Source organism: Macaca thibetana, chromosome 1 (genome assembly GCF_024542745.1).
Source record: "Macaca thibetana thibetana isolate TM-01 chromosome 1, ASM2454274v1, whole genome shotgun sequence".
Lineage (NCBI taxonomy): Eukaryota > Metazoa > Chordata > Mammalia > Primates > Cercopithecidae > Macaca > Macaca thibetana.
This window is the reverse complement of record NC_065578.1, coordinates 47,964,941-47,983,954: the sequence shown is the minus strand read 5'-3', so window position 1 is coordinate 47,983,954 and position 19,014 is coordinate 47,964,941. Positions and strand designations below refer to the sequence as shown.

The following is a 19,014-nucleotide window of genomic DNA, read 5'->3' as shown; positions in this document are numbered from 1 at the left end:
GTGCAGGAAGTTGAATCCCTGCCTTTCCATTTAGACAATGACAGCCTGGAAGAGTGCTTCTCATTCAAACTTGATTAGAGTCTAGTCCACTCTTGTCTTCCAGTTTTCCACCTTTTCCCTTGTGACATTCATGCCTCATATTATTTTCAAGTCTGGGTTTAAGTGTAGTTCAATGGACAAAAATAAGCTAGGATATTTTTGTGCCACTGTGTGCTGATAGATGCCTAGTTAAAAATATTTGCCTTTTATTTTCCTTGGAGTTCTAGACAGATTTCTTTTCTTAACTGCCTAGGTCCCGCCATTGATCTGGAAAAAGTAAAGTCAGAATGTCTCGAGCCCGAGCCGGAGTTACGGAGCACTTTCAGTGAGGAAGCAAATACGTCGTCCTATTACCCCGCTCCTGCGCCTGTCATGGACAAGTATATCCTAGACAATGGCAAGGTAGTGTTTTAAGCTCAATATCCATTCCCTGCAAGTGTTTGTTAGTCAGAGTAAAGGTGGAGAGTATGGTGGGAGCTTTCCAAATCACAGCTTGACTGGTTGGCCTCCTGGCCTAGCCCTGAATGACTGTTTCTGGAATTTGTATATTATAAGTAGCGTAGCTTTGCTGGGGCGTTTTCTCTTCCTTCTTCCTTTTTTTTCTTTGTTTTTTTTTTAAATATTGAGCCAAAGCAACTATAAAAGTAAATTGACATTTTAAAATAGCTTACTAGTGAGAAAGATATTTCTTAACTCCCATGAGAGTTTGATGAAACTTGTCCCACCTTCCTATGAAACCAGATGCCTAAAATTTATAAGGTGAGCTGGAAATGAAGTATCTGATTTACAGATAACAACTCAATTTGTATTCATTCACCACTTAGAAAGTATCTGTATGTTCTAAACCCTGTGCTAGATAACAGGAATACAGGGATGAATAAGACATACTCCCTTATCCCTAAGCCTCCTTCAAGCTGTGTATGCAGCAGTGGTTAGCCCACAGCCCTAGGACCACAGAGAACTCCTCAGAATTATTTATATGACCTTGAAAACAAATCATGAACAAAAACTTAAGCACTATTAGTAATGGAATCGCTTTTGAAAAATCTTAAAGCCACATGATGATATATACCAGCAGGGCAGGGGAGGAAACTTTTCTGACATTCTTCTAACATTCAGTTGAACTGATCTTTAAAGAAGTATATCAGAGCCCTTTGTGTAGGCACTGGTGAAATTCAGCTTTAGTGTTTTGTTCTCTGCCACTGTGGCATGCATTACAGACATCGCCCCTCATGCTCCTTAACGCGTCATGTGTTGGTTCATTTTTCTTGCCTCATGCTTCAAAAGGTCTCTGTTTATTTAGTATCATTCTCTGGTAGGTTGATGAGAAAGAAAAATTTGTTTTATTTGGGTTTGTCCAGATATGTCTCTGCAACTGGCCAACCTGAGCCAAAGCAAATATTGTCAAGCTGAGGAAATGAAACGTATTAGTTTTCAGGGCTCTCTTGGATGTGCTGTCATTCCCTGCATCTCCCACTGCGCGCTTCCTCCCCTGCAGAGGTCCATTCTGCCTTGCCTTGCTCCCTTCAACAGGCTTGAAACATCAGCTTTGCAGAGGAGAGGTGGCATGACAGGTTGGAAGTCGGCAGCCTGGAGCCTGAGTTCTTAGTATAGCTCTACATCTATCCTACCTGTGTGACCTTGCGAAGGTCCTTCACTTCTCTGGGTCTCAGCATCCTTATCTGTGAAAGATGGGATCGGATTGATGCTCTCCAAAGGCCTTTCTGATTCAAACTGTGTATCTAAGTTTGGTGAACCTTCCCCAGTCAAAGATAAAAGTTAGGACTATACTATGTTTGTTGATTTCTTTTTAGTCATGAACACATTGTGGAGTGACTAGAGAGTTTTTCTTAAAGTAGCTTCCAAGAGAAATCTATTTCTCCCTTGCCTTGAAGGCTGATGGATAGTTTCAGAGCAGTATAGGGGGCCTCTTTTGCAAAGATAACATTCTTCCCCCAGAAAACGAGTCTCTCAAACCTCATTTAATATTTTAACACATGAGTTGAACAGCAAATCTTGAAAATGCCTATTTTGTTTTTTCATTGGTTTTTGCCAGCGTGTTGCTATAAGACTAACCTGGTTTTTGTTTGCACCTAATTGGTAGTCAGGCAGAGAGAGTTTTAAACGCAGAGGAAAGGAAGTGGACACACTGGAAATGATGGCAGCTTCCCAGAAAAGCATCTCCCACATCCCCCAAGTAGCCCTCATTGTTCTTGGCTCTGCTGTCTTCTCTAACCCTTCCTTCTGTCTGCACGATCAGAGGCCTTAATCTCTGCAAGGCTTAGAGCACTGGAATGGGATACATTTCCTAGTAGGAAATGATTTTTGTCCTATAAAACTTTTCACATAAATATATTCTGATCAAGTTCCCTCCTACCAGATGCCATATTTTTAATAACCTCCTTTGACACATAACACTAAAACTTTGGTCGAATAGTATACTGTGGTTTACATGAATCGGGCTTGCCACACAAATTTCTGATTTGGGTAAAGTGCATTGTGTTTCTTTGTCTAAAATGTTTTATTTCAAAAACTCATTGAATCATAAAGCTGCAAAGACCATTAAATTTTAAATAACCTAATTTATATGTAGTATGGATAGAGAAACATATCCAGAGAAGGGACTCCTCTACAATTAAATAACAGGTTAGAGGCAGGCAGGAACTGAAAGCCAGACCTCCTGGTTCCCAGGCCAGTGTTCTCACCAGTCTGTTCTGCTACATCCCTGAAAGCTGACCATTGCTCCAGGTGACCTTGAGCCTTGCTAACCTCAGGGGCCCTTGTCTTAGATGCCCCAGTATATACCTGTGATTGGTCATAGTGAAGCCCGTTTCTTTCTGTGCTCTAAAGTTGGCCTTGTACTTGAGTGAATGTCAGAAAATATTTTCATCTCCAAGGAACAGCAGCTCATCAGAAGTGAAAAACAGTTCCATAAAGACATTAAATATGCCCATGACTTTTTACTGCTTTGTGTACAGACTAGCCCGTATCACTTTGTAGGGGACAGAAGAGGCAAAGCCTTGACCCTCCCCACTGACATGTACTGTGAAGGACTGAATCAGGTGGCAAAGGCTCTAAGTGGGCTAGAAATTCAGAAAGGATAGAACTTAGCCCTGCGGTAACTAAGGAGTGTTTCCTGAATTTTAGACTGGGGCTTGAAAGATTAGCAGGCTTAAGAAAACGTAGGGAAAACATTCATTCCTGGGCAAGAGAATGGCAGGAGCAGAAACCTGGGGAGGGGAAAGGGGGTAAAGGATGTAACAGTTGCTGTCCTCCTGACGCTTTACATATCTTTTCTCATTTCACCCTCTCAGCAACTCTGAGGTAGCAATGATCTGCTGACTGTATAGATGAGAAAAGTAAGGCTCAGAAAAGTAAAGTGGCCCAAGTTAACCAGCAAGCAGGTAGAAGAGCTGAGATTTACACCCAGGCTGGCCACTCCAGCACCCATCCTCTTGATGTTACAGCACACTGGAAGTAGCAGGAAGTGAACAAGTTCAGGAATTTTGTAGTATAGATGGACTATATAGATGAATATAGTAGGGGAATGAAGTAGTAGTAAACAGAATGGATTCTAATGGGCCTTCAAAGCCAGACTGAGGAAGTTGGATTAAATATGATAGGAAACAGGGAGCCATTCAAAATTCCAGAGGATTTACATAAAAACACAGTTGAAAGACCACAGAAGTCATCTAGTCAAACAAGGAAGGAGATGTTTTAGGGAACTTGATCTGTCGTGATTATAGGATGGGCAGGTTGAAGGGGGCAAGGACTGGAGGCAAAGGCCAATCCGTGGCTGTTTTCCTGGTTTCCCTGTCTGCAGTGGTGAACTGCACTGGAAGGTGGTGTGGGAAATAGCCAGGCAGATACAGATAAAACTCAAAAAGAAAACTAACTGAACATTGATGTGTTAGGTCTGCTGTCTTTGATCTATATCAGCACCACCTTGGTGGCAGCAAGGAAGACAAGGAGAGCAGAGGCTTCAGGATTTGGGTTTGAATCTTGATTCCAAAATTGACTGTGTACCTTAGGAAAAGTTACATAGTCCCTCTGAATCTCTGTTTACGTCTGTAAAATGGGAAAATAATTTCTACCTATTTTCATCTCTTAAGGTCATTATGAAGAATAAGTAAATTGAATGTACAATACCTGGTTCATTATAAGTACTCAAAAATACTAGTACCCCTTTTCTCTTGTAGAACTTTGGCTAAAAGGACTTTCATCTCCCTTTCAAGAATAACAAATTAAAAGATCACAGGAAAGCAAGGCCCAGAGGGTCGGGGTGGGATAGGGGGGAAGCAGAGATTTTTGAAAAATCTGAAGTTGGCATCCATCTCTATGATTTTCTGATTCAGAATTTAATGTAATTCAAAGTTCCTTGTTTTTCTCCTGTCTCAGGAAGCTTGTGTGGGTGGCTTCAAGTGTCATCAAGGGAAGTGATGCAGGGTCCAGCAGGGAGCAGCAGGGAACTTGTCCTCAGCATGCCCAGTCTGGCACACAGACTGCCCACCTGCAGTTCAAACTGCGGAGGAAAGGCCACACTTGACCTTGGTGTCCGTGTTGCCTAGCCAGCAGCCAGGTAGCACATCTCGCTCCAAGGCTGCTTATCTTCCCTGAGCGGATGAACAGCTTTGCAGCACTGAAGTTTACAGCACAGAGAGGCCAGGTGGATCTAGTTATCTGATTGCCTGCAGCAGTCTGATCTTTTGAGCAAAAGGAGGTGAAGTCAGACGTGCAGGTAGATTGTTGACTTACATTCATGGGTGGGTTGTGTTGCTATTTTTTTTTTTTCTTCTTGATGGTTGGAAAATTTCAGTAATTGGTAAAGGAAGAAGCTTTGCTGGCTGACCTGACTGCCTAACTACGTGTACTCGCCTTCCTTCCCAAGCCAAGCTCCAGTAGTAGAAAGATCTTTAATAGTTTTTTGAACAATTGGTCTTGCTGGTCTACCATTAGTTGGGTATGCATCCAGTCTCTTAGAGCAGGACCTCTCCACAGATGTCTCTGACCATGTGACATTGGCAGCCTGCAGGCCTTTCTGAAAACAAGGACCTTTGGCAGATCCTTCTCATGCCCCTTAGAAAGTTTAGCTCGTTAGCAGCTGCCGCCCAGTGTCCCGACAGAGGCCATTTCCTCCCTTCACAGACACGGCAGAAGCACAACGTAAATGGCAATGTCAAAGCGAACACTGTTTTTTTAATGATGAATGTTAGTAAATGACTTGTGAGATCTAAATTTTATAATAATTTTTTTTTTTTTTTAGATTTACTAAAGGTGCAGGAAGGGAGAACAAATGAAAATCTTGTAGCTTATTGCTGGAACATTCTGTGTCTTATTGGCTCTGCACTGAAACTTGTAGGGAGCGTAAGACTGTGTTTTGTTCTTTGTGCCGTCGGAATCAAACTGGGTACCTTGTGGTTGTGTTTAAAATCATAGGTGTTTTGAGCCAGAAGGAACTTTGAGATGAAATCCAGCTCTACCACTTCATAGGTAGGGAAATGAAGCTCAGAGGTGGGAAAGGACTGGCACAGCCCTACTCCAGTTGGCAGGGCAGCTGCTTTCCTTACTTGAGCTGGCAGAGGTTTTCACACTTAGCCATACATTGGAATTATTTAGGCTACACCCAGCCCAAATAAATCAGACTCTCTAGGAGTGGGACCCAGGAACTGGTGATTTTCCTTTTTTTTTTTTTTTTTTTTTTTTTGAGACGGAGTCTCACTCTCTCCCAGGCTGGAGTGCAGTGGCGCAGATCTCAGCTTACTGCAACCTCTTCCTCCCAGGTTCAAGTGATTCTCTTGCCTCAGCCTCCCAAATAGCTGGGACTACAGGTGCGTGCCACCACGCCTGGCTAAGTTTTTGTATTTTTAGTAGAGACAAGAGTTTTACCATGTTAGCCAGAATGGTCCCAATCTCCTGACCTCGTGATCCGCCCACCTCGACCTCCCAAAGTGCTGGGATTACAGGTGTGAGCCACGGCAGCCGGCTGGCACTGGTGATTTTTACAGCTCCCTAGGTGACCCCTGTGTGCAGCCAAGGTTGAGAACCACCATGCTAGGAAGGTTTATGTCCCAGAATACTCACATTAAAGGAAGGTGGAACTTTCCATTTCTGTGGAAAGAAGTTACACATGTGTGTCCTGAGATTTGGTCAGGCTCGGAGCAGCCTCGCGATAACCTAAGTATAGTGTAGAATCTCAACTCTGCCACTTACTAGTTGAATGATGTTCAGCAAGTCACTCCACCTTTCTGAACCTGGTGTTTCCATCTGAAAGGAAAATGGTGTTATAATGCCTTCTATCCACAATTGCCATGAAGATTTGAGATAGCAAATATAAAGCACTAGAATAAGGCCTGGCACACTACAGGAATTCAGTCGATGATAGCTATTCTGATTACCCTTAAAGAGAGTTAATTTCGTATTTGTGACATGAATCTCTTACAGTTGTGCAGCAATGCTTTTTAAAGGACAAGAGAAGCCTCCCACTGCCCTCCTGTCGGACTAAACAGGTGCTGGTGTTCTTATTCCTCTCAGGTCCATCTGGGAAGCGGGATTTGGGTTGATGAGGAGAAATGGCACCAGCTACAAGTAACCCAAGGAGATTCCAAGTACACGAAGAACTTGGCAGTTATGATTTGGGGAACAGATGTTCTGAAAAACAGAAGCGTCACAGGAGTCGCCACAAAAAAAAAGAAAGATGCAGTCCCTAAACCACCCCTCTCGCCTCACAAACTAAGCATCGTCAGAGGTAGGTCACTGAGTGGAAACACAATGACTCTGTCAAGAATGTGTTAGGCACAATTCAATTCAATGATGGCTTATGAAGCCTCTGCATGCCAGACCCTGGGCTGAGCCCGGGGATACCAAGCAGATGTCCCAGAGGAGCTCACATTTACCAGGGCAGATGAGCTGTGGACACAAGTATGATTATATGCCACAAGGAATTAGCATGAGAAAGGGACAGATGGCGTGCTAAAGGAGTTCTCAGGTTGGGAGAATACCCTTAGCTGGAAAATCAGGGAAGAATTCCTGGGGACCGGGGTCACTGAACTGAGCCTTGAAGGATACAGCAGACAAGGAGACACAGATATGTATGGTGAGATATTGCACTTCTGGAGGCAGAAGCATCTTGAACAAAGGCATGGAGATGGGAAGGGAATGCTGCCGTGTACCCAGAGCAGGAAAGGTCAAGGCTAGGGGACGCAGTTCTTGGTGGTTCTAGCATTGTGCCTGGAGCAGTTAATGAGATGAAGACCAGCTGGTAGTCACTACATTCAGCTTCCTTTCTGGTATTTGGGACAGGTTGGAGGGCAGGCAAAGAGACAGGGAGTCATTTGTCTCCCTAAAGATAGGGCTGTATCCTGGACTCTGGAATTTTCTCTTTCTCCCTCCCTTTCCCCTTTTCCTTCTTTCCTTTCCTTTTTTCCTTCCTTCCTTCCTCCTTTTTCCTTCCTTCCTTTCCTCCTTCCTCCTCTACTTTCTCTCCTTCCTCCTCTCTTCTTTGTCCTCTCTGTTTTTTCTTTCCTCCCCTCTCTCCCACCCTCTCTCCATCCATCCATTCTTTGCCAGGCCCTCTACCGGGTATTGAGGACACAAAGAGGGATAAGACACAGCCTCCATCTGCAAGGAGTTCATAGTCTCACAGGGAAGATAAACACAAAAACAACTAGTTACTTTACAGAAAACACAAACTATAGAGACAAACAATGGTCTAGAGGGAGCACAGAGAATACAGTAGTTGCTAATTATTTTAGGCACTTACTGTGTTTCAGGATTTGGGGGTTTTTGTTAAATGGTTCTCTTTTAAAAAACACTTTTATATATGTTAACTCATTATCCTCATAACAACCCTACTGTTGGCTACTATTATAATTCCTGTTTTACAGACAAGGAAACTGAGACACAGAAATGTTAAGTAACTTGACCAGGTTATACAGCTAGTGGCAGGAAAGCCAGGAACCCGAGCCAGCAGGCTGTCTTCAGAATCTGTGCTCCCAACCACTGACCAGTGTCCAGCTCTCCCATGTTTTCATAAAGAAAGTAAGACTCAGTCAGTCAACACATGTGTTTTCAGCAGACCCTGGGGGCAGACAACAAATACGTCTAGGAACAAGCTCGATAATTTCAGGTACTGTGAGCTTGCTCATATGATGTATATAGGACAGAGAGGGCTACATTCACTGGGGTAGTTGGAGAAGGTTTGTTTAAGGAGGTGACATTTGAGCTGCAATCTGGATGTGGAAGAAGCATCTTTGTAATGATCTGAAGGGTGGCAAATCAGGCAGAATAAGCAGCAGGTATGAAGGCCGGCGTGCTCCGAGTGTGAAGAAGCCCCATGTGGCTGGGATGCAGAAAGAGTGAGCTCAGGGAGGTGGGCGAGAGCCTGTCTCGTGGGGCTGGGAAGGCCACAGTAAGCAGCTTGGATTTGCTAGAGTAGAAGGGCAGTGGAGGTCTTCCAATCACGGAGTGACCACAGGAGAGATGAGTTACAAAGCTGATGCACTGCTCTCGGTGGGAGATGCTGCTGCCATAGACTAAGGGCACAGCAGTGGAGGTGGAGAAATAGGCCCAGGTTTAGGGTGTATTTTGGAGTTCAAGGTGGCAGGACGTAGGGTAAGCAACCAGCCTGAGGTAAAAGCTGTAAGGTTTCAGAGCCTAGATTCAAACACACACCCACCGACTCTGGTCTGGGACTTGTTCTGCTGTAACGTAGCTGCCTCCCTTGCCTGGCTGGCTCTGGATTAATTGATTTAGGCAGCTGCTTATTTTTGGATAATCAGAGGTAACCTTTCATCTGGCTGCTGTCTGAAATGGTAAAGCCTGATTTGGGAGGTCACCCTGAGAAAAATGCCATCCTGGGGGTGCAGCCCTGCTCTGCCCTGCCTGGTAGGTGACCGACCTCTGATTCTGCTATGCTTGTTGGAATGTGACTCAGGAGGTCCTGGGTGCCTTCAGATAACTGCCTGTTCCTGCCATTATTAGTTTGCATAAAATCATCTGCTGTGTGTCTCCCTCAGGGATCTGGGGGACTGTGTCTGATTCATCTCTGTGGCCTCATTGCCAAACATAGTGTCTGGCACATAGTAGGCACTCAGTAAATGAAGGTTGAACAGAAGAAACACTGAGACCCACAAGCTGATCCCCTGACCAAATTTGGTGTGATTTCTTGTAAATCACTTTCTCTATATGTTTCGAATTTCTTAGCTGAAAACTAAGCTGAAACTGTCTTGCCTCTTAAGATAGTCAGGGCAGCCTAGGACTGTAGCAGTGCAGCAGTGTAGAAGAACACATCTCAGCCATGTGGCTTGGGCCATTACACACTCCTTAGTTTCAACCCCAGCTGGGACTCAGCATCATCTGCCAAGTTGTCTGAGTTTCCCTCCCTGATCTACTGCCTCATTTTCCAAGCGTTTTTAAAATTTTTTTACTTTTTCCAAATACGATAGTTCACATCTATCAAAGAGATAGGCCTTGTCTCTTCTTTCACAGAGGAAAGCAAAGGAATTTCCACAGTTTTGAAGCATCACACCTACAGATTAACTATGTCCTCCATTTTCCTGTCTCCTGTCCCAAAAGAGTTCCTTATTTGGGGCTGGTAATTCTCTCCATCTGGTCTCTGGATTTTAATCCACCTGCCTTCCTAAGTACCTTGTTCCTTCAGTTATGTTCCTACTCTACTGTTTCCTTCCCAGCATTGTATAAATATATTTGATCACTCATTTCTTACAAAAGCAAAGAAATCCTCCTTGAAGGGCACTCTGTCACCCAGCTGCTGTCATATCTCCCTTCTTTCACATCCAGGCTCCTGGAAAGGCTGGCTACACCCGCTGTCTGTGTTCCCTGTTAATGCCCTTGCCATTTGCCTTCCCCTCCCAGCCTTCTGCTTAATGTGTTTTCACCAAGGTCCCTAGTGACTTCCTCATCACTAAATCGTTGTGTGTTTCTCACACTCTCACTGGCACCGTTTGACACGACCATTCCTCCTTCACTGAGAAACCTGTTCTGCACACTGGGGATTTCTTCCCACCTCTCTGGTTTCTCAGTCTCCTTGATAGGCCCTCTCCTCTGTGTCCAGCCACCTTCTCTCTAGTCCTACCAAGCATTCCTCAGCTTCTCTCTTCACTTCCTATTGTTCCCATTGCCTTCATGTGCCCTTGGCTCTGGGTTGATATCCGTACTCCTCATCTGTTACAGATAATCTGCCTTTGGGCCTAGTGATCTGCCTTTGGGACGCCTCTGACCTCATCTTGTACCACACTTCCCATTTGCCACCATGCTGCAGCACTGGAGGCCTTCTTCCAGGTCCTTTCTGTTCCTACTCGCTTGCTCCTGATCTGCATGCCCTCCCTCCCTGTCACTGAGAGAGGCCTCCCCAGCCACTCAGTCTAAAGTAGCCTCTCCATTGCTGTCTGTCACATCACGTGCTTTAAGTCTCTGCATAGCATTCCTATTTACTTTTATTACTTGATAATTTTCTTTCTTCTCCCACTTCCATTAGAATTAAACTTTATCAGCATCTTGTTCAGGGCTAGCCTATAGTAAGCGCTCAATAAATATTTGTTGATTCAATGGATGATGACTCCCAAATGTGTATTTGACTCAATTCACACTTCTGATTTCTTGATCTATGTATCAAAGTGCCCACTGGTTATCTCTTCACAGATGTCCACATGGCATTGGCAAAACTGCACTGCTCACTTCTCTTTCTTTCTTCCTCTCCTTCTCTGTGAAGCCTTCGCCTCTTCTGTGTTCCCTGTCTTGGTGAGTAGTACCACCAGCCAGGCACCCAGGCCTCATCCTTGACTCCTCCACATGCCTCACTACCCATCTGTTTGGCCCCAAATCTCTCTTAAACCACTGCTGATCCACTCCCCCATTTTCTAAGCCATTTTAAAGTGTCTCTCCTTTTTCCAAATATGGAGAGAACCATCTGTATCTCTCCATAGTTACTGCCCTTCTCATAGCCCACACTCATTTCTCCCCTCCATTACTCTGGCAGCTTCCAGACTCCTCTCTCCATTATGTAACCAGAGCAATCTTCAGAAACCAGATATCCCTTGACCACCACCCAGTCACAGCCTGTTCAGAATGTTCATTATTAAAGAGTAAGCTTCTTAACATGCCAGAAAAGCACCTTTGTAATCTGGTTCCTGGCTGTATCTCCAGTATTATTTTTCAGCAGTATTCCCCCTGCACTCTTAAGTTATTACCATGGTGAACTGCCGTATTCCCTGAGCAAGCCTTGTTCCCCGTCACCTTGGGGAATTTGCAGATACTTTTCCGGATGCCTGCAACACAGGTTACACTACCTACCTTCCATCTGTGCTGCCTTGCCTGGCTAACTGCTGCTTACCATCCAGATGTGCTTAGGTGAGCCTTCCTTCAGGAAATCATCTCTGACCTTTTAGGGTGGGTCGATGCTTCTGTCATTCATCTCAGAGCACCCAGTGCCTACCTCAGTTCTCTTACTGTATCTTTGCCTCCTAGGGACCTTGTCTAACCCTTATTGCCTATAAATGCTTGCTATATACATGAATGAGAAGGAAATTGACTTGCCCAAGGCCATACATCTGATTAGAGACAGCCAAGCTGAACTGGGTTTTCGGGCTACCTACTGTCGCCAGAGTTTTCTTGTATTACTGAAATATAATGTTGATTTTTTTTTCTTTTTTTACTAGACAGGCAGGTTTGACGTCTGTCTCCTATCCCACGATATAACCACTGTTTTTAGCCTAATTATTTGAGCTATTCCAGATTGCATTTGGCTGGTTCTTCCTATGCAAGCTGTCTGCTGGATTGAGATTGTTTGTATTTATTTTGTCTGATTTTATCACATGTAGTCACATTTGCCATATAAAAAAATAGAAAAGCCTTTATGCTCACAGAGTTGGTGAGGATTTCTTCTTTTCCTTGATTTTAAAATAATTCCTTACCTGATAGCAGAGGGATGGGGCAAACATTGATGCTGCTTTGGAAAGATAAAAGCAGGAGAACTGAAGCAGAGTCTTGCTCTAATGACAAGCTCCAGAATGACAGTTAAACCTATTAAGGTCAAATGACCTTTTGTGGAGTGTCTGAGTTTTCTAAATGAGCCTCAGCATTGCGTTCTGGTTAATTTTTATAACTTTTTTAATAGGACACATTAGCACTGTTATAAACCTTGTTAATTAAGCAATAATCTCAAATGCTCCCTCGCAGAGGGAGACATTCCCAGCAACTGCAGGTGATTAATATCTAGAGTCTAACGAAAGCCTTTTAATCAACCTGAGAAGCTGTTCGTTCAGTGCTGTTACCCACAGGAAATGAGAATGATTGAAATTCTATGGGGGCTCCTCCGAAAGCCTTCTTCCATTTGCACCTTTCTCCTTCTACCTCTTCCCTGATTAGTGCTAGGGGCTTCAAGGGCCACCACGCCCACTGTCCTGCCTTCTCCTTCTGTCTCTTTTGCCACTTTACCTGCCATTATTACCTTGCAGACAATTAGAGACTTCAAGCTGGGGGAATCTTCTTAGATTCTCTGGTTTGACATGCTACTTTTGTAGATAGTGAAACAGACCCAGAAAAGTCCCCCCTGGAGGTTGCACAGCATCTAGGGTTAGAATCAGATATGAATATCTCAACTTCTAAGCAGTTCTCATCACAGTTTGTCTCCCTCATTTGGTTCAGGTTCCAACAAAGTCGCTCTGGGTGTTGGTTTTCTCCTGGCCTAGGGGTACAGAGGGACTGCCTGAGTGTCCCACTCTGTTGGGGGAGACAATGTGGTTACAGTTTTATTAGATTGTGATTCATGCTTTGACAGAGAGAAAAACCCAGACAGGTGTGGGAGCACAGAGTTCTAGGTAGAATGGGGTCTCCTAATTCAGTCTGATACCAGGTTTCAAGAAGGCTGAATCTGGAAGAATGAGTAGAGCTTAGGCAGGTGAAGGGTAAGAACTTAGGCAGAGATGAGCAGAGTCACTGACAGGTGGAATAGGTTGAAAAGGATGATGAATATAGCAGAGGTGGGACTGGAGAGACAGGGCCTCCTACCTTCTTGTCTCTCAGTCCTTACGGAAAGGACTGAGATGAAAGACAAGATGAAGTGAGGATTAGTCAGGGTTGGGAGTAGTCAGGAAGTGACGGGTAGAGGTCAATTAAAAGCTTTTAAAGGCTTCTCTGTGCAAAACCCTTCTCGGTGGAAAGAAAAGGGTGCCTCAGAAAAAGAACGCTTATGGGAGGTGCACCTGCAGCATGGATGGCAACAGGAGGCAGACTGGCTGGCTCTGTGCCCAGGGAAGGGCTCAGCGTATGGGGAGGTAGCAGTGGATTGTGCCCTATACCTACTCCCTTTCTCCAGGGCTCGGGCTTCTCATATGTTAGTGGAGAGGTTAGCACAAGTTAGTCATCACGATCCCTTCTAGTGTTGACATTCTGCATCTCTGAGACAATTACCTGTTCTGAGCTGGTTTGCTAATGACAAAATTTTGCTTGTTCTCCATAGCAATTCCTCAAGGTTGGATTGCCATTCTGTTTAGTTGAGAAAACTCAGGCTCAAAGAGTCCCCAGGGGGTTTGCCCATTATTACACACTCCCATGGTACATTCACTACCCACACCCTAGTCCTCTTCTGTCCACAATATTTGTATTCCCTTAGGTTTCCCTGGAAAAGCATTTCTTCAGTCATTTCACATATATTTATTTAAGCTTGCCCCTGTGCCAAACACTGTGTTAGGCCCTAGGAATTAATAGTTGTAAATACATAAAATACTCAGAACAACCCCATACAGGTATAGTATTCTTTACAACTTGAAAAAGGCAACATGTTTATCCCACATGCCTCATGGCAGCATTAAAAAAAAAATGCTCTGTAGTTTGTTATCCTTACTTATGAGGTGAGGAATCTAGGGCAATGATTTGCACCAGGTCCCCAGGCTAGGCAGTCAGTTGAAATCAGGCTCCAGCCAGACCTTGTCTGGAGCTGGCTTTTTGCTTCATCACAGCAAACGGTGGACTCAGTAAGAGAGTGGCCGTACTGAGCCTCATTAGTAATCACAGCAGTGAGACACTACTTCACACCCACCAGGTTGTCAGAACCTTAATAATGTGACAATGTCAAGTACTATTAAAATGGGGCAACCAGTACTACTTGCATACACTGTTGCTAGGAGTGCCAGTCAGCACAATCACTTTGGAAAACAATTTACCAGGCATCACCTAATAAAGTTGCATATGCACACATCTTAACATTCAGCAAGTCCATGCCTAGGCTGATACTGGAGAATTTCTTGCATGTATTCCCCAGAGGCATGTGCCAGGGTGGTTTTAATTGCAAAACCAAGTATCCATGGATGATACAATGGATAAACAAATTGTGACAGAGCCATACAATAGAACACTACTCATCAGTGAAAATGACCTACAACTACATTTTTCATGAGTAAACCTCAAAACTGTAACATTTGAGTAAAAAAAAAAGCAAGTCAGGATGATACATAGAGTGCGCACATTTATAAAAAGATTGAAAATGGAAAAATGAACCATATATTATTTAAGGATATATACATGTGTTAACACTAAAAGAAAAAAAAAAAGCAAAAGTTCAGGAGAATGGTTATCTCTGGTGGAGAGTAAAGAATTAGGGAGGGGCCTCCAGGTGCTTGGGAGGAACCGATGGTATCCTGCCCCACCGAGAGGTGGGCACGTGGCGCTTCATCATTACTTTTAAAGTGTGCATTTACAGTGTATAGCTCCTCTTTTCTAAGTACATTCTATGATGCAAATTTTAAAATATAGCTATGCCAGATACATGAACTGGTATTTGGGATGTATGTTGAGAGGCACATTTTCTTTTACCCTCCTTAAAAGGTTTTTACTCAAATTCACCATTAATCCTTGGCCTTGTTTCTTCTCCCTGTCTAGAGTGTTTGTATGACAGAATAGCACAAGAAACTGTGGATGAAACTGAAATTGCACAGAGACTCTCCAAAGTCAACAAGTACATCTGTGAAAAAATCATGGATATCAATAAATCCTGTAAAAATGAAGAACGAAGGGAAGCAAAATACAATTTGCAATAAACTTTGGATTTTTCATAAAGCTTTTGTGTTTTCCTTGTGTGGCATGTGATTTGCGAGCGATGGTGCCGTCCAAATCAGACCCCACCATGCATGGTGGTGTGTGGGCAGGAATCCACCGGGTTCTGGGGTCAGCGGCTTGTTCTGAGTGTGGACACTCCAAAGAAGACAGATGGCTTTGCTGAGACTCAGGAGCAGCCTGGCACTGGTGTCCTTCTGGGAATGGGGAAAACACTGTTCTTGGAGGGAGATAACGTTGCCTGAGTTGCCTGTCACTTGACTGGGATTTGAATGGATATTTTTACCATCCAAGGACTTCTCTGTTCCTCTATTTTGTTCTATAATAAAGTTTCATTAATTCTTTGATGTAGATAGTCTTTATCCTCATTTCTTTAGTATATTACATATACAGTGGAGGTGACCAGTGTGTTGTGCCACCTGGCATGTCCTTCCTTTCAGGGGAGGAATATTCCGGCTGAAGGAGAGAAAATTCCTAAGAGATATGGTTGCTTTCTACAGATTTGAAGGTCTGTCTCAAAAGCAGATATCTTTCTCTGACTTCAAAGGCCAGATCTTGGACCAGTCACCTTTCTCACTTGAGGTGATCTGAGATTCAGCTTCCCTGATAATTTGAATCAATCTTTGTAAAGGGGTGAAGACAGGGTGATAATGCTAGATGAGCATAGGGTTACATTCAGGAACTAGGGGCACTGTTACCTGGTATCGGTTCTTTCATCCTATCTTGTATCTCAAATGTTCTTTCAAGTTACATAATTTTTTTCTCATTCTTTATTCAGTTACTGAGTCTCTAAGGTGCCTGGCACACATTCTGGCAAACCACATTAGAACTTCCTGTTGATTTGCACTTTGCTTTCTGTAATGCCTGTGAAGTATGCATGGCGTATTAGAAAGGGCAAGGGCTTTGGGCCGATGCGTCTAGATTCCAAGCCTGGCTCCCCTGCCTGCTTTGGGCTTAACCTGTCCTCTCTGAGTTTCCATTTTCTATTTCACGAAAAGGAGATAATACCTACCTTTCAGAGGTGCTACAAGGATTAGAGATAACATAAGTGTTCAATAAATGTTAGCAACTGTTACTCATTTCTGATTATTGGCTGTTATCGTTGGTTAGAAAAGTGGCCTCTGGTTTCTCTAATGGTTCATCCATTAATTGGTAGTCTGTAACCAAAAGCTCAGGGTCACTGGAGGAAGTAGGAGAGGTGGCTGCCACTTTGAGAACTTGTATTTTAATTGACTTTCAGTTAACTAAACTTATTCTCAGAGTTCTTATCAGTAATGAGGAGGAAAATAATGCCTACCTCATAGGCCGTGTGGGTAACTTAATAATATTAATAATAACAGATCGTTAATATGTGCCAAGACTTTTCTAAGTGTTTAACATAGTATGTTAACTCATTTCACAGGGTAAGTAAAGTTCCTGACACTTAGTAGATAGATGTTCAATAAATACTTGATAAGATATGTTCATTTAAGGGCATGGGGAAGCTGGGGCATGAGTTGTGTGGAGCGCGTGAGAGGCTGGAAAACAAACTTTGCATCCTTGTTGAGCTCATCCCCTTTTCTCTCCGTGCATAACAAAGATACTAACACCCACTCAGAGGCTCTGCATTTCTCCTTACAGACTGATAAAGTATGGTACCTGCTTTACAAGTGCTTTTAGGTTCGTGGGGGAATAGTTGTGGAAATAACTATAATAAAAATGCTATGATATATGTGAAAGTGCTTTGTGTAATGTTTGATGCATATATTCAAGAGAACAGGGCAGGTAAAGATTATGGGATCTGGGTTTAAATCCTGGCTTTGCCACTTCCAAGCAGGTCACTTGACCTCTGGGCCTTGTTTCTTCTGGTGTGGAGAGAATGATCCCTAATTCAGGGTTGTTGTGGAGAGTAATCTAGATAATATCTGAAAAATGGGCTCTGTAAATCACAAAGACCCTTGCAGATGTTCATTATTATCCTTAGCATAGAAGGCAGAATGAAATCAGAAGTAGATGCAACAAGGAATCATGCTTATAAGAGCCAATTCTGATGTAATCAGGAGGCTTCACACGCTAATTAGGCTGAGACGGTTTGGCCTCTGTTGTGTACCTGGTGCCTTGTTATTGTAATATGAGGGCAAGATCATCATTCTCACACCCATACAAATGAAGAAATGGGCTCAAAAAAGGTTAAGTAATTTCTTGCTCAAGGTCCTGGAGCTGTCAGCAGTGGACCTGGATCAGAACTCAGGTCTGTGAAAAACCTGCCCTTCTACCTCTTTCCTGAAAGATGAGTGGTAAATTATGGTCTAGGCTGTGAGTCTAGTCACATAGTCTCAGGATATGTTTAGGGGAAACCCAACCTAAGTATTAATCAGTGGAAATCAGTCTTATTAATTCAGGCCATTTGGAGGGACTAGGAATGATAGTACTGCTTATAAACATTCACACTTTTATTACATTCAAATACATATAAAAACTCAAATTCATTTTGTTTGGTAGAGTGTTTCCCAAACTTGCCCAATCTTAAGAATTGGCTGAGGTGCTTAAAATACACATTTCCTGTGCTTTGGCTTGGAGAGCCTGACTGGGTAGGTCTGGGATGAGGCTGGGAATGTGTATTTTAACACAGATGTCAGTTTTGAAAAATACCAGTTAAAGGTCATTAGAAGACCTTCATTAAAATGAAGGAATAGGAGTGTTGCCTATGTTAAAAAAAAAAAAAAAAAAAAAAAGGATGGGGAGCCAACAAACTAATGGTCTTTCGAATATGCCTGAGGATACTTGAAATTGAGAGTAGTTATCTTCTTAAGTAACTGAGACTGCCGTAACACCTGTTTAGAATTCCTCTTCATGGCCACCAAATGCTGTTCAGCTGGACACAATGCAGAAGGTGACTTTCTGTCTAGGCTCAAATGATTTTTCCCTCGCTTGTACACTTAGATTCCTTGGATTCTTGTGCCAGGCCAGTGAGTTGTGTAGGAGAGGACTGTCAATACTGAATTGGCAGGACCTAAATCAATGAGGTTTGGCGCTGTCTTCAGAAGCCCCGGCAACAAGTTTTCTGACACCAGATGAAACAGAAAGATGGAGTTTGGCTTTATTTCCTTGCTTAGGAAAGTATATTGGTGACTTTTAGGTGCTTGTATGCTTCCTGCAGGCATTTCTAACTTGCGATTTTTTTTTGTAATTATAGTGAAAAAATACTTTATGGAAATTATTGCCAAAAATAGGAAATACCCTCAAAACTGCACTGCTGAAAGCACTTGAATGTATCTCATGTTGTCTTTTTTCAAGGGTGAAAATATGTATTTTCCATACCTGTGATTATAGCACATAGTCAGCTTTGTATCCTTCCCTTCGCATTTAACATGTTTCACCATTGCTCCATAAAGTTCATAACTATCAGTTCTAACATCCACAAAGTGGACCGACATAAAGCTGCAATTGAGTAAGCCACCTGGTCAGCTGCCCAAGCCCTAACCCACAGATCAGGGATTTGTGAAGGGCCTGGCTGCACGGTTTTCATCACACACACGGGCAAAGTGAGCTAGAGTTAGGAGGCGGATGCATGCGACTTTAGTTCTCAACTCTAGCACTTAAAACAGACGAGGCAAGTTACTTCGTCTTTCTTAACACCAGCTTCTTCATCTGCAAAATGGAGGAAATAAGGTCTAGTTATAGGGTTATTAGGAGTAATGAGAGTGTAATTAATGTGCACCAGCAAGAGAGGGGCTAAATGGCTGTCAGAGTAAATGTTGGGCTTCCTCTCCTCTCTTCTCTCCCTACACCTGTTCATTCCTCACTGACGTGTGCTCCTCCTAACCTGCTGACCCCGTACGCAGTGACCTAGGCCTTCATACCCACGTTTGGCTCTCTGGACACCTGCTTATCCCATAGTTCTCCGTACATGGGGGGTTTCCCCCA

The 19,014-nt window shown here is 43.4% G+C and overlaps 2 protein-coding genes across 7 annotated transcripts in view; both read left to right on the top strand.

Annotated features, from left to right (window-relative positions):
* BEND5 (BEN domain containing 5) overlaps positions 1-15,111 on the top strand; it is a 259,459-nt gene extending 244,348 nt beyond the window's left edge. The window contains exons 5-7 of the mRNA XM_050802317.1: positions 293-441; positions 6,571-6,784; positions 14,935-15,111. Coding sequence (XP_050658274.1) covers positions 293-441; positions 6,571-6,784; positions 14,935-15,092 — 521 coding nt within the window. The 3' untranslated portion in view covers positions 15,093-15,111. The remainder of the gene's footprint in view (positions 1-292; positions 442-6,570; positions 6,785-14,934) is intronic.
* The window catches only part of AGBL4 (AGBL carboxypeptidase 4), a 1,466,214-nt gene that overhangs the window by 1,242,206 nt on the left and 204,994 nt on the right, over positions 1-19,014 (top strand). The gene's annotated exons all lie outside the window — the stretch shown is intronic.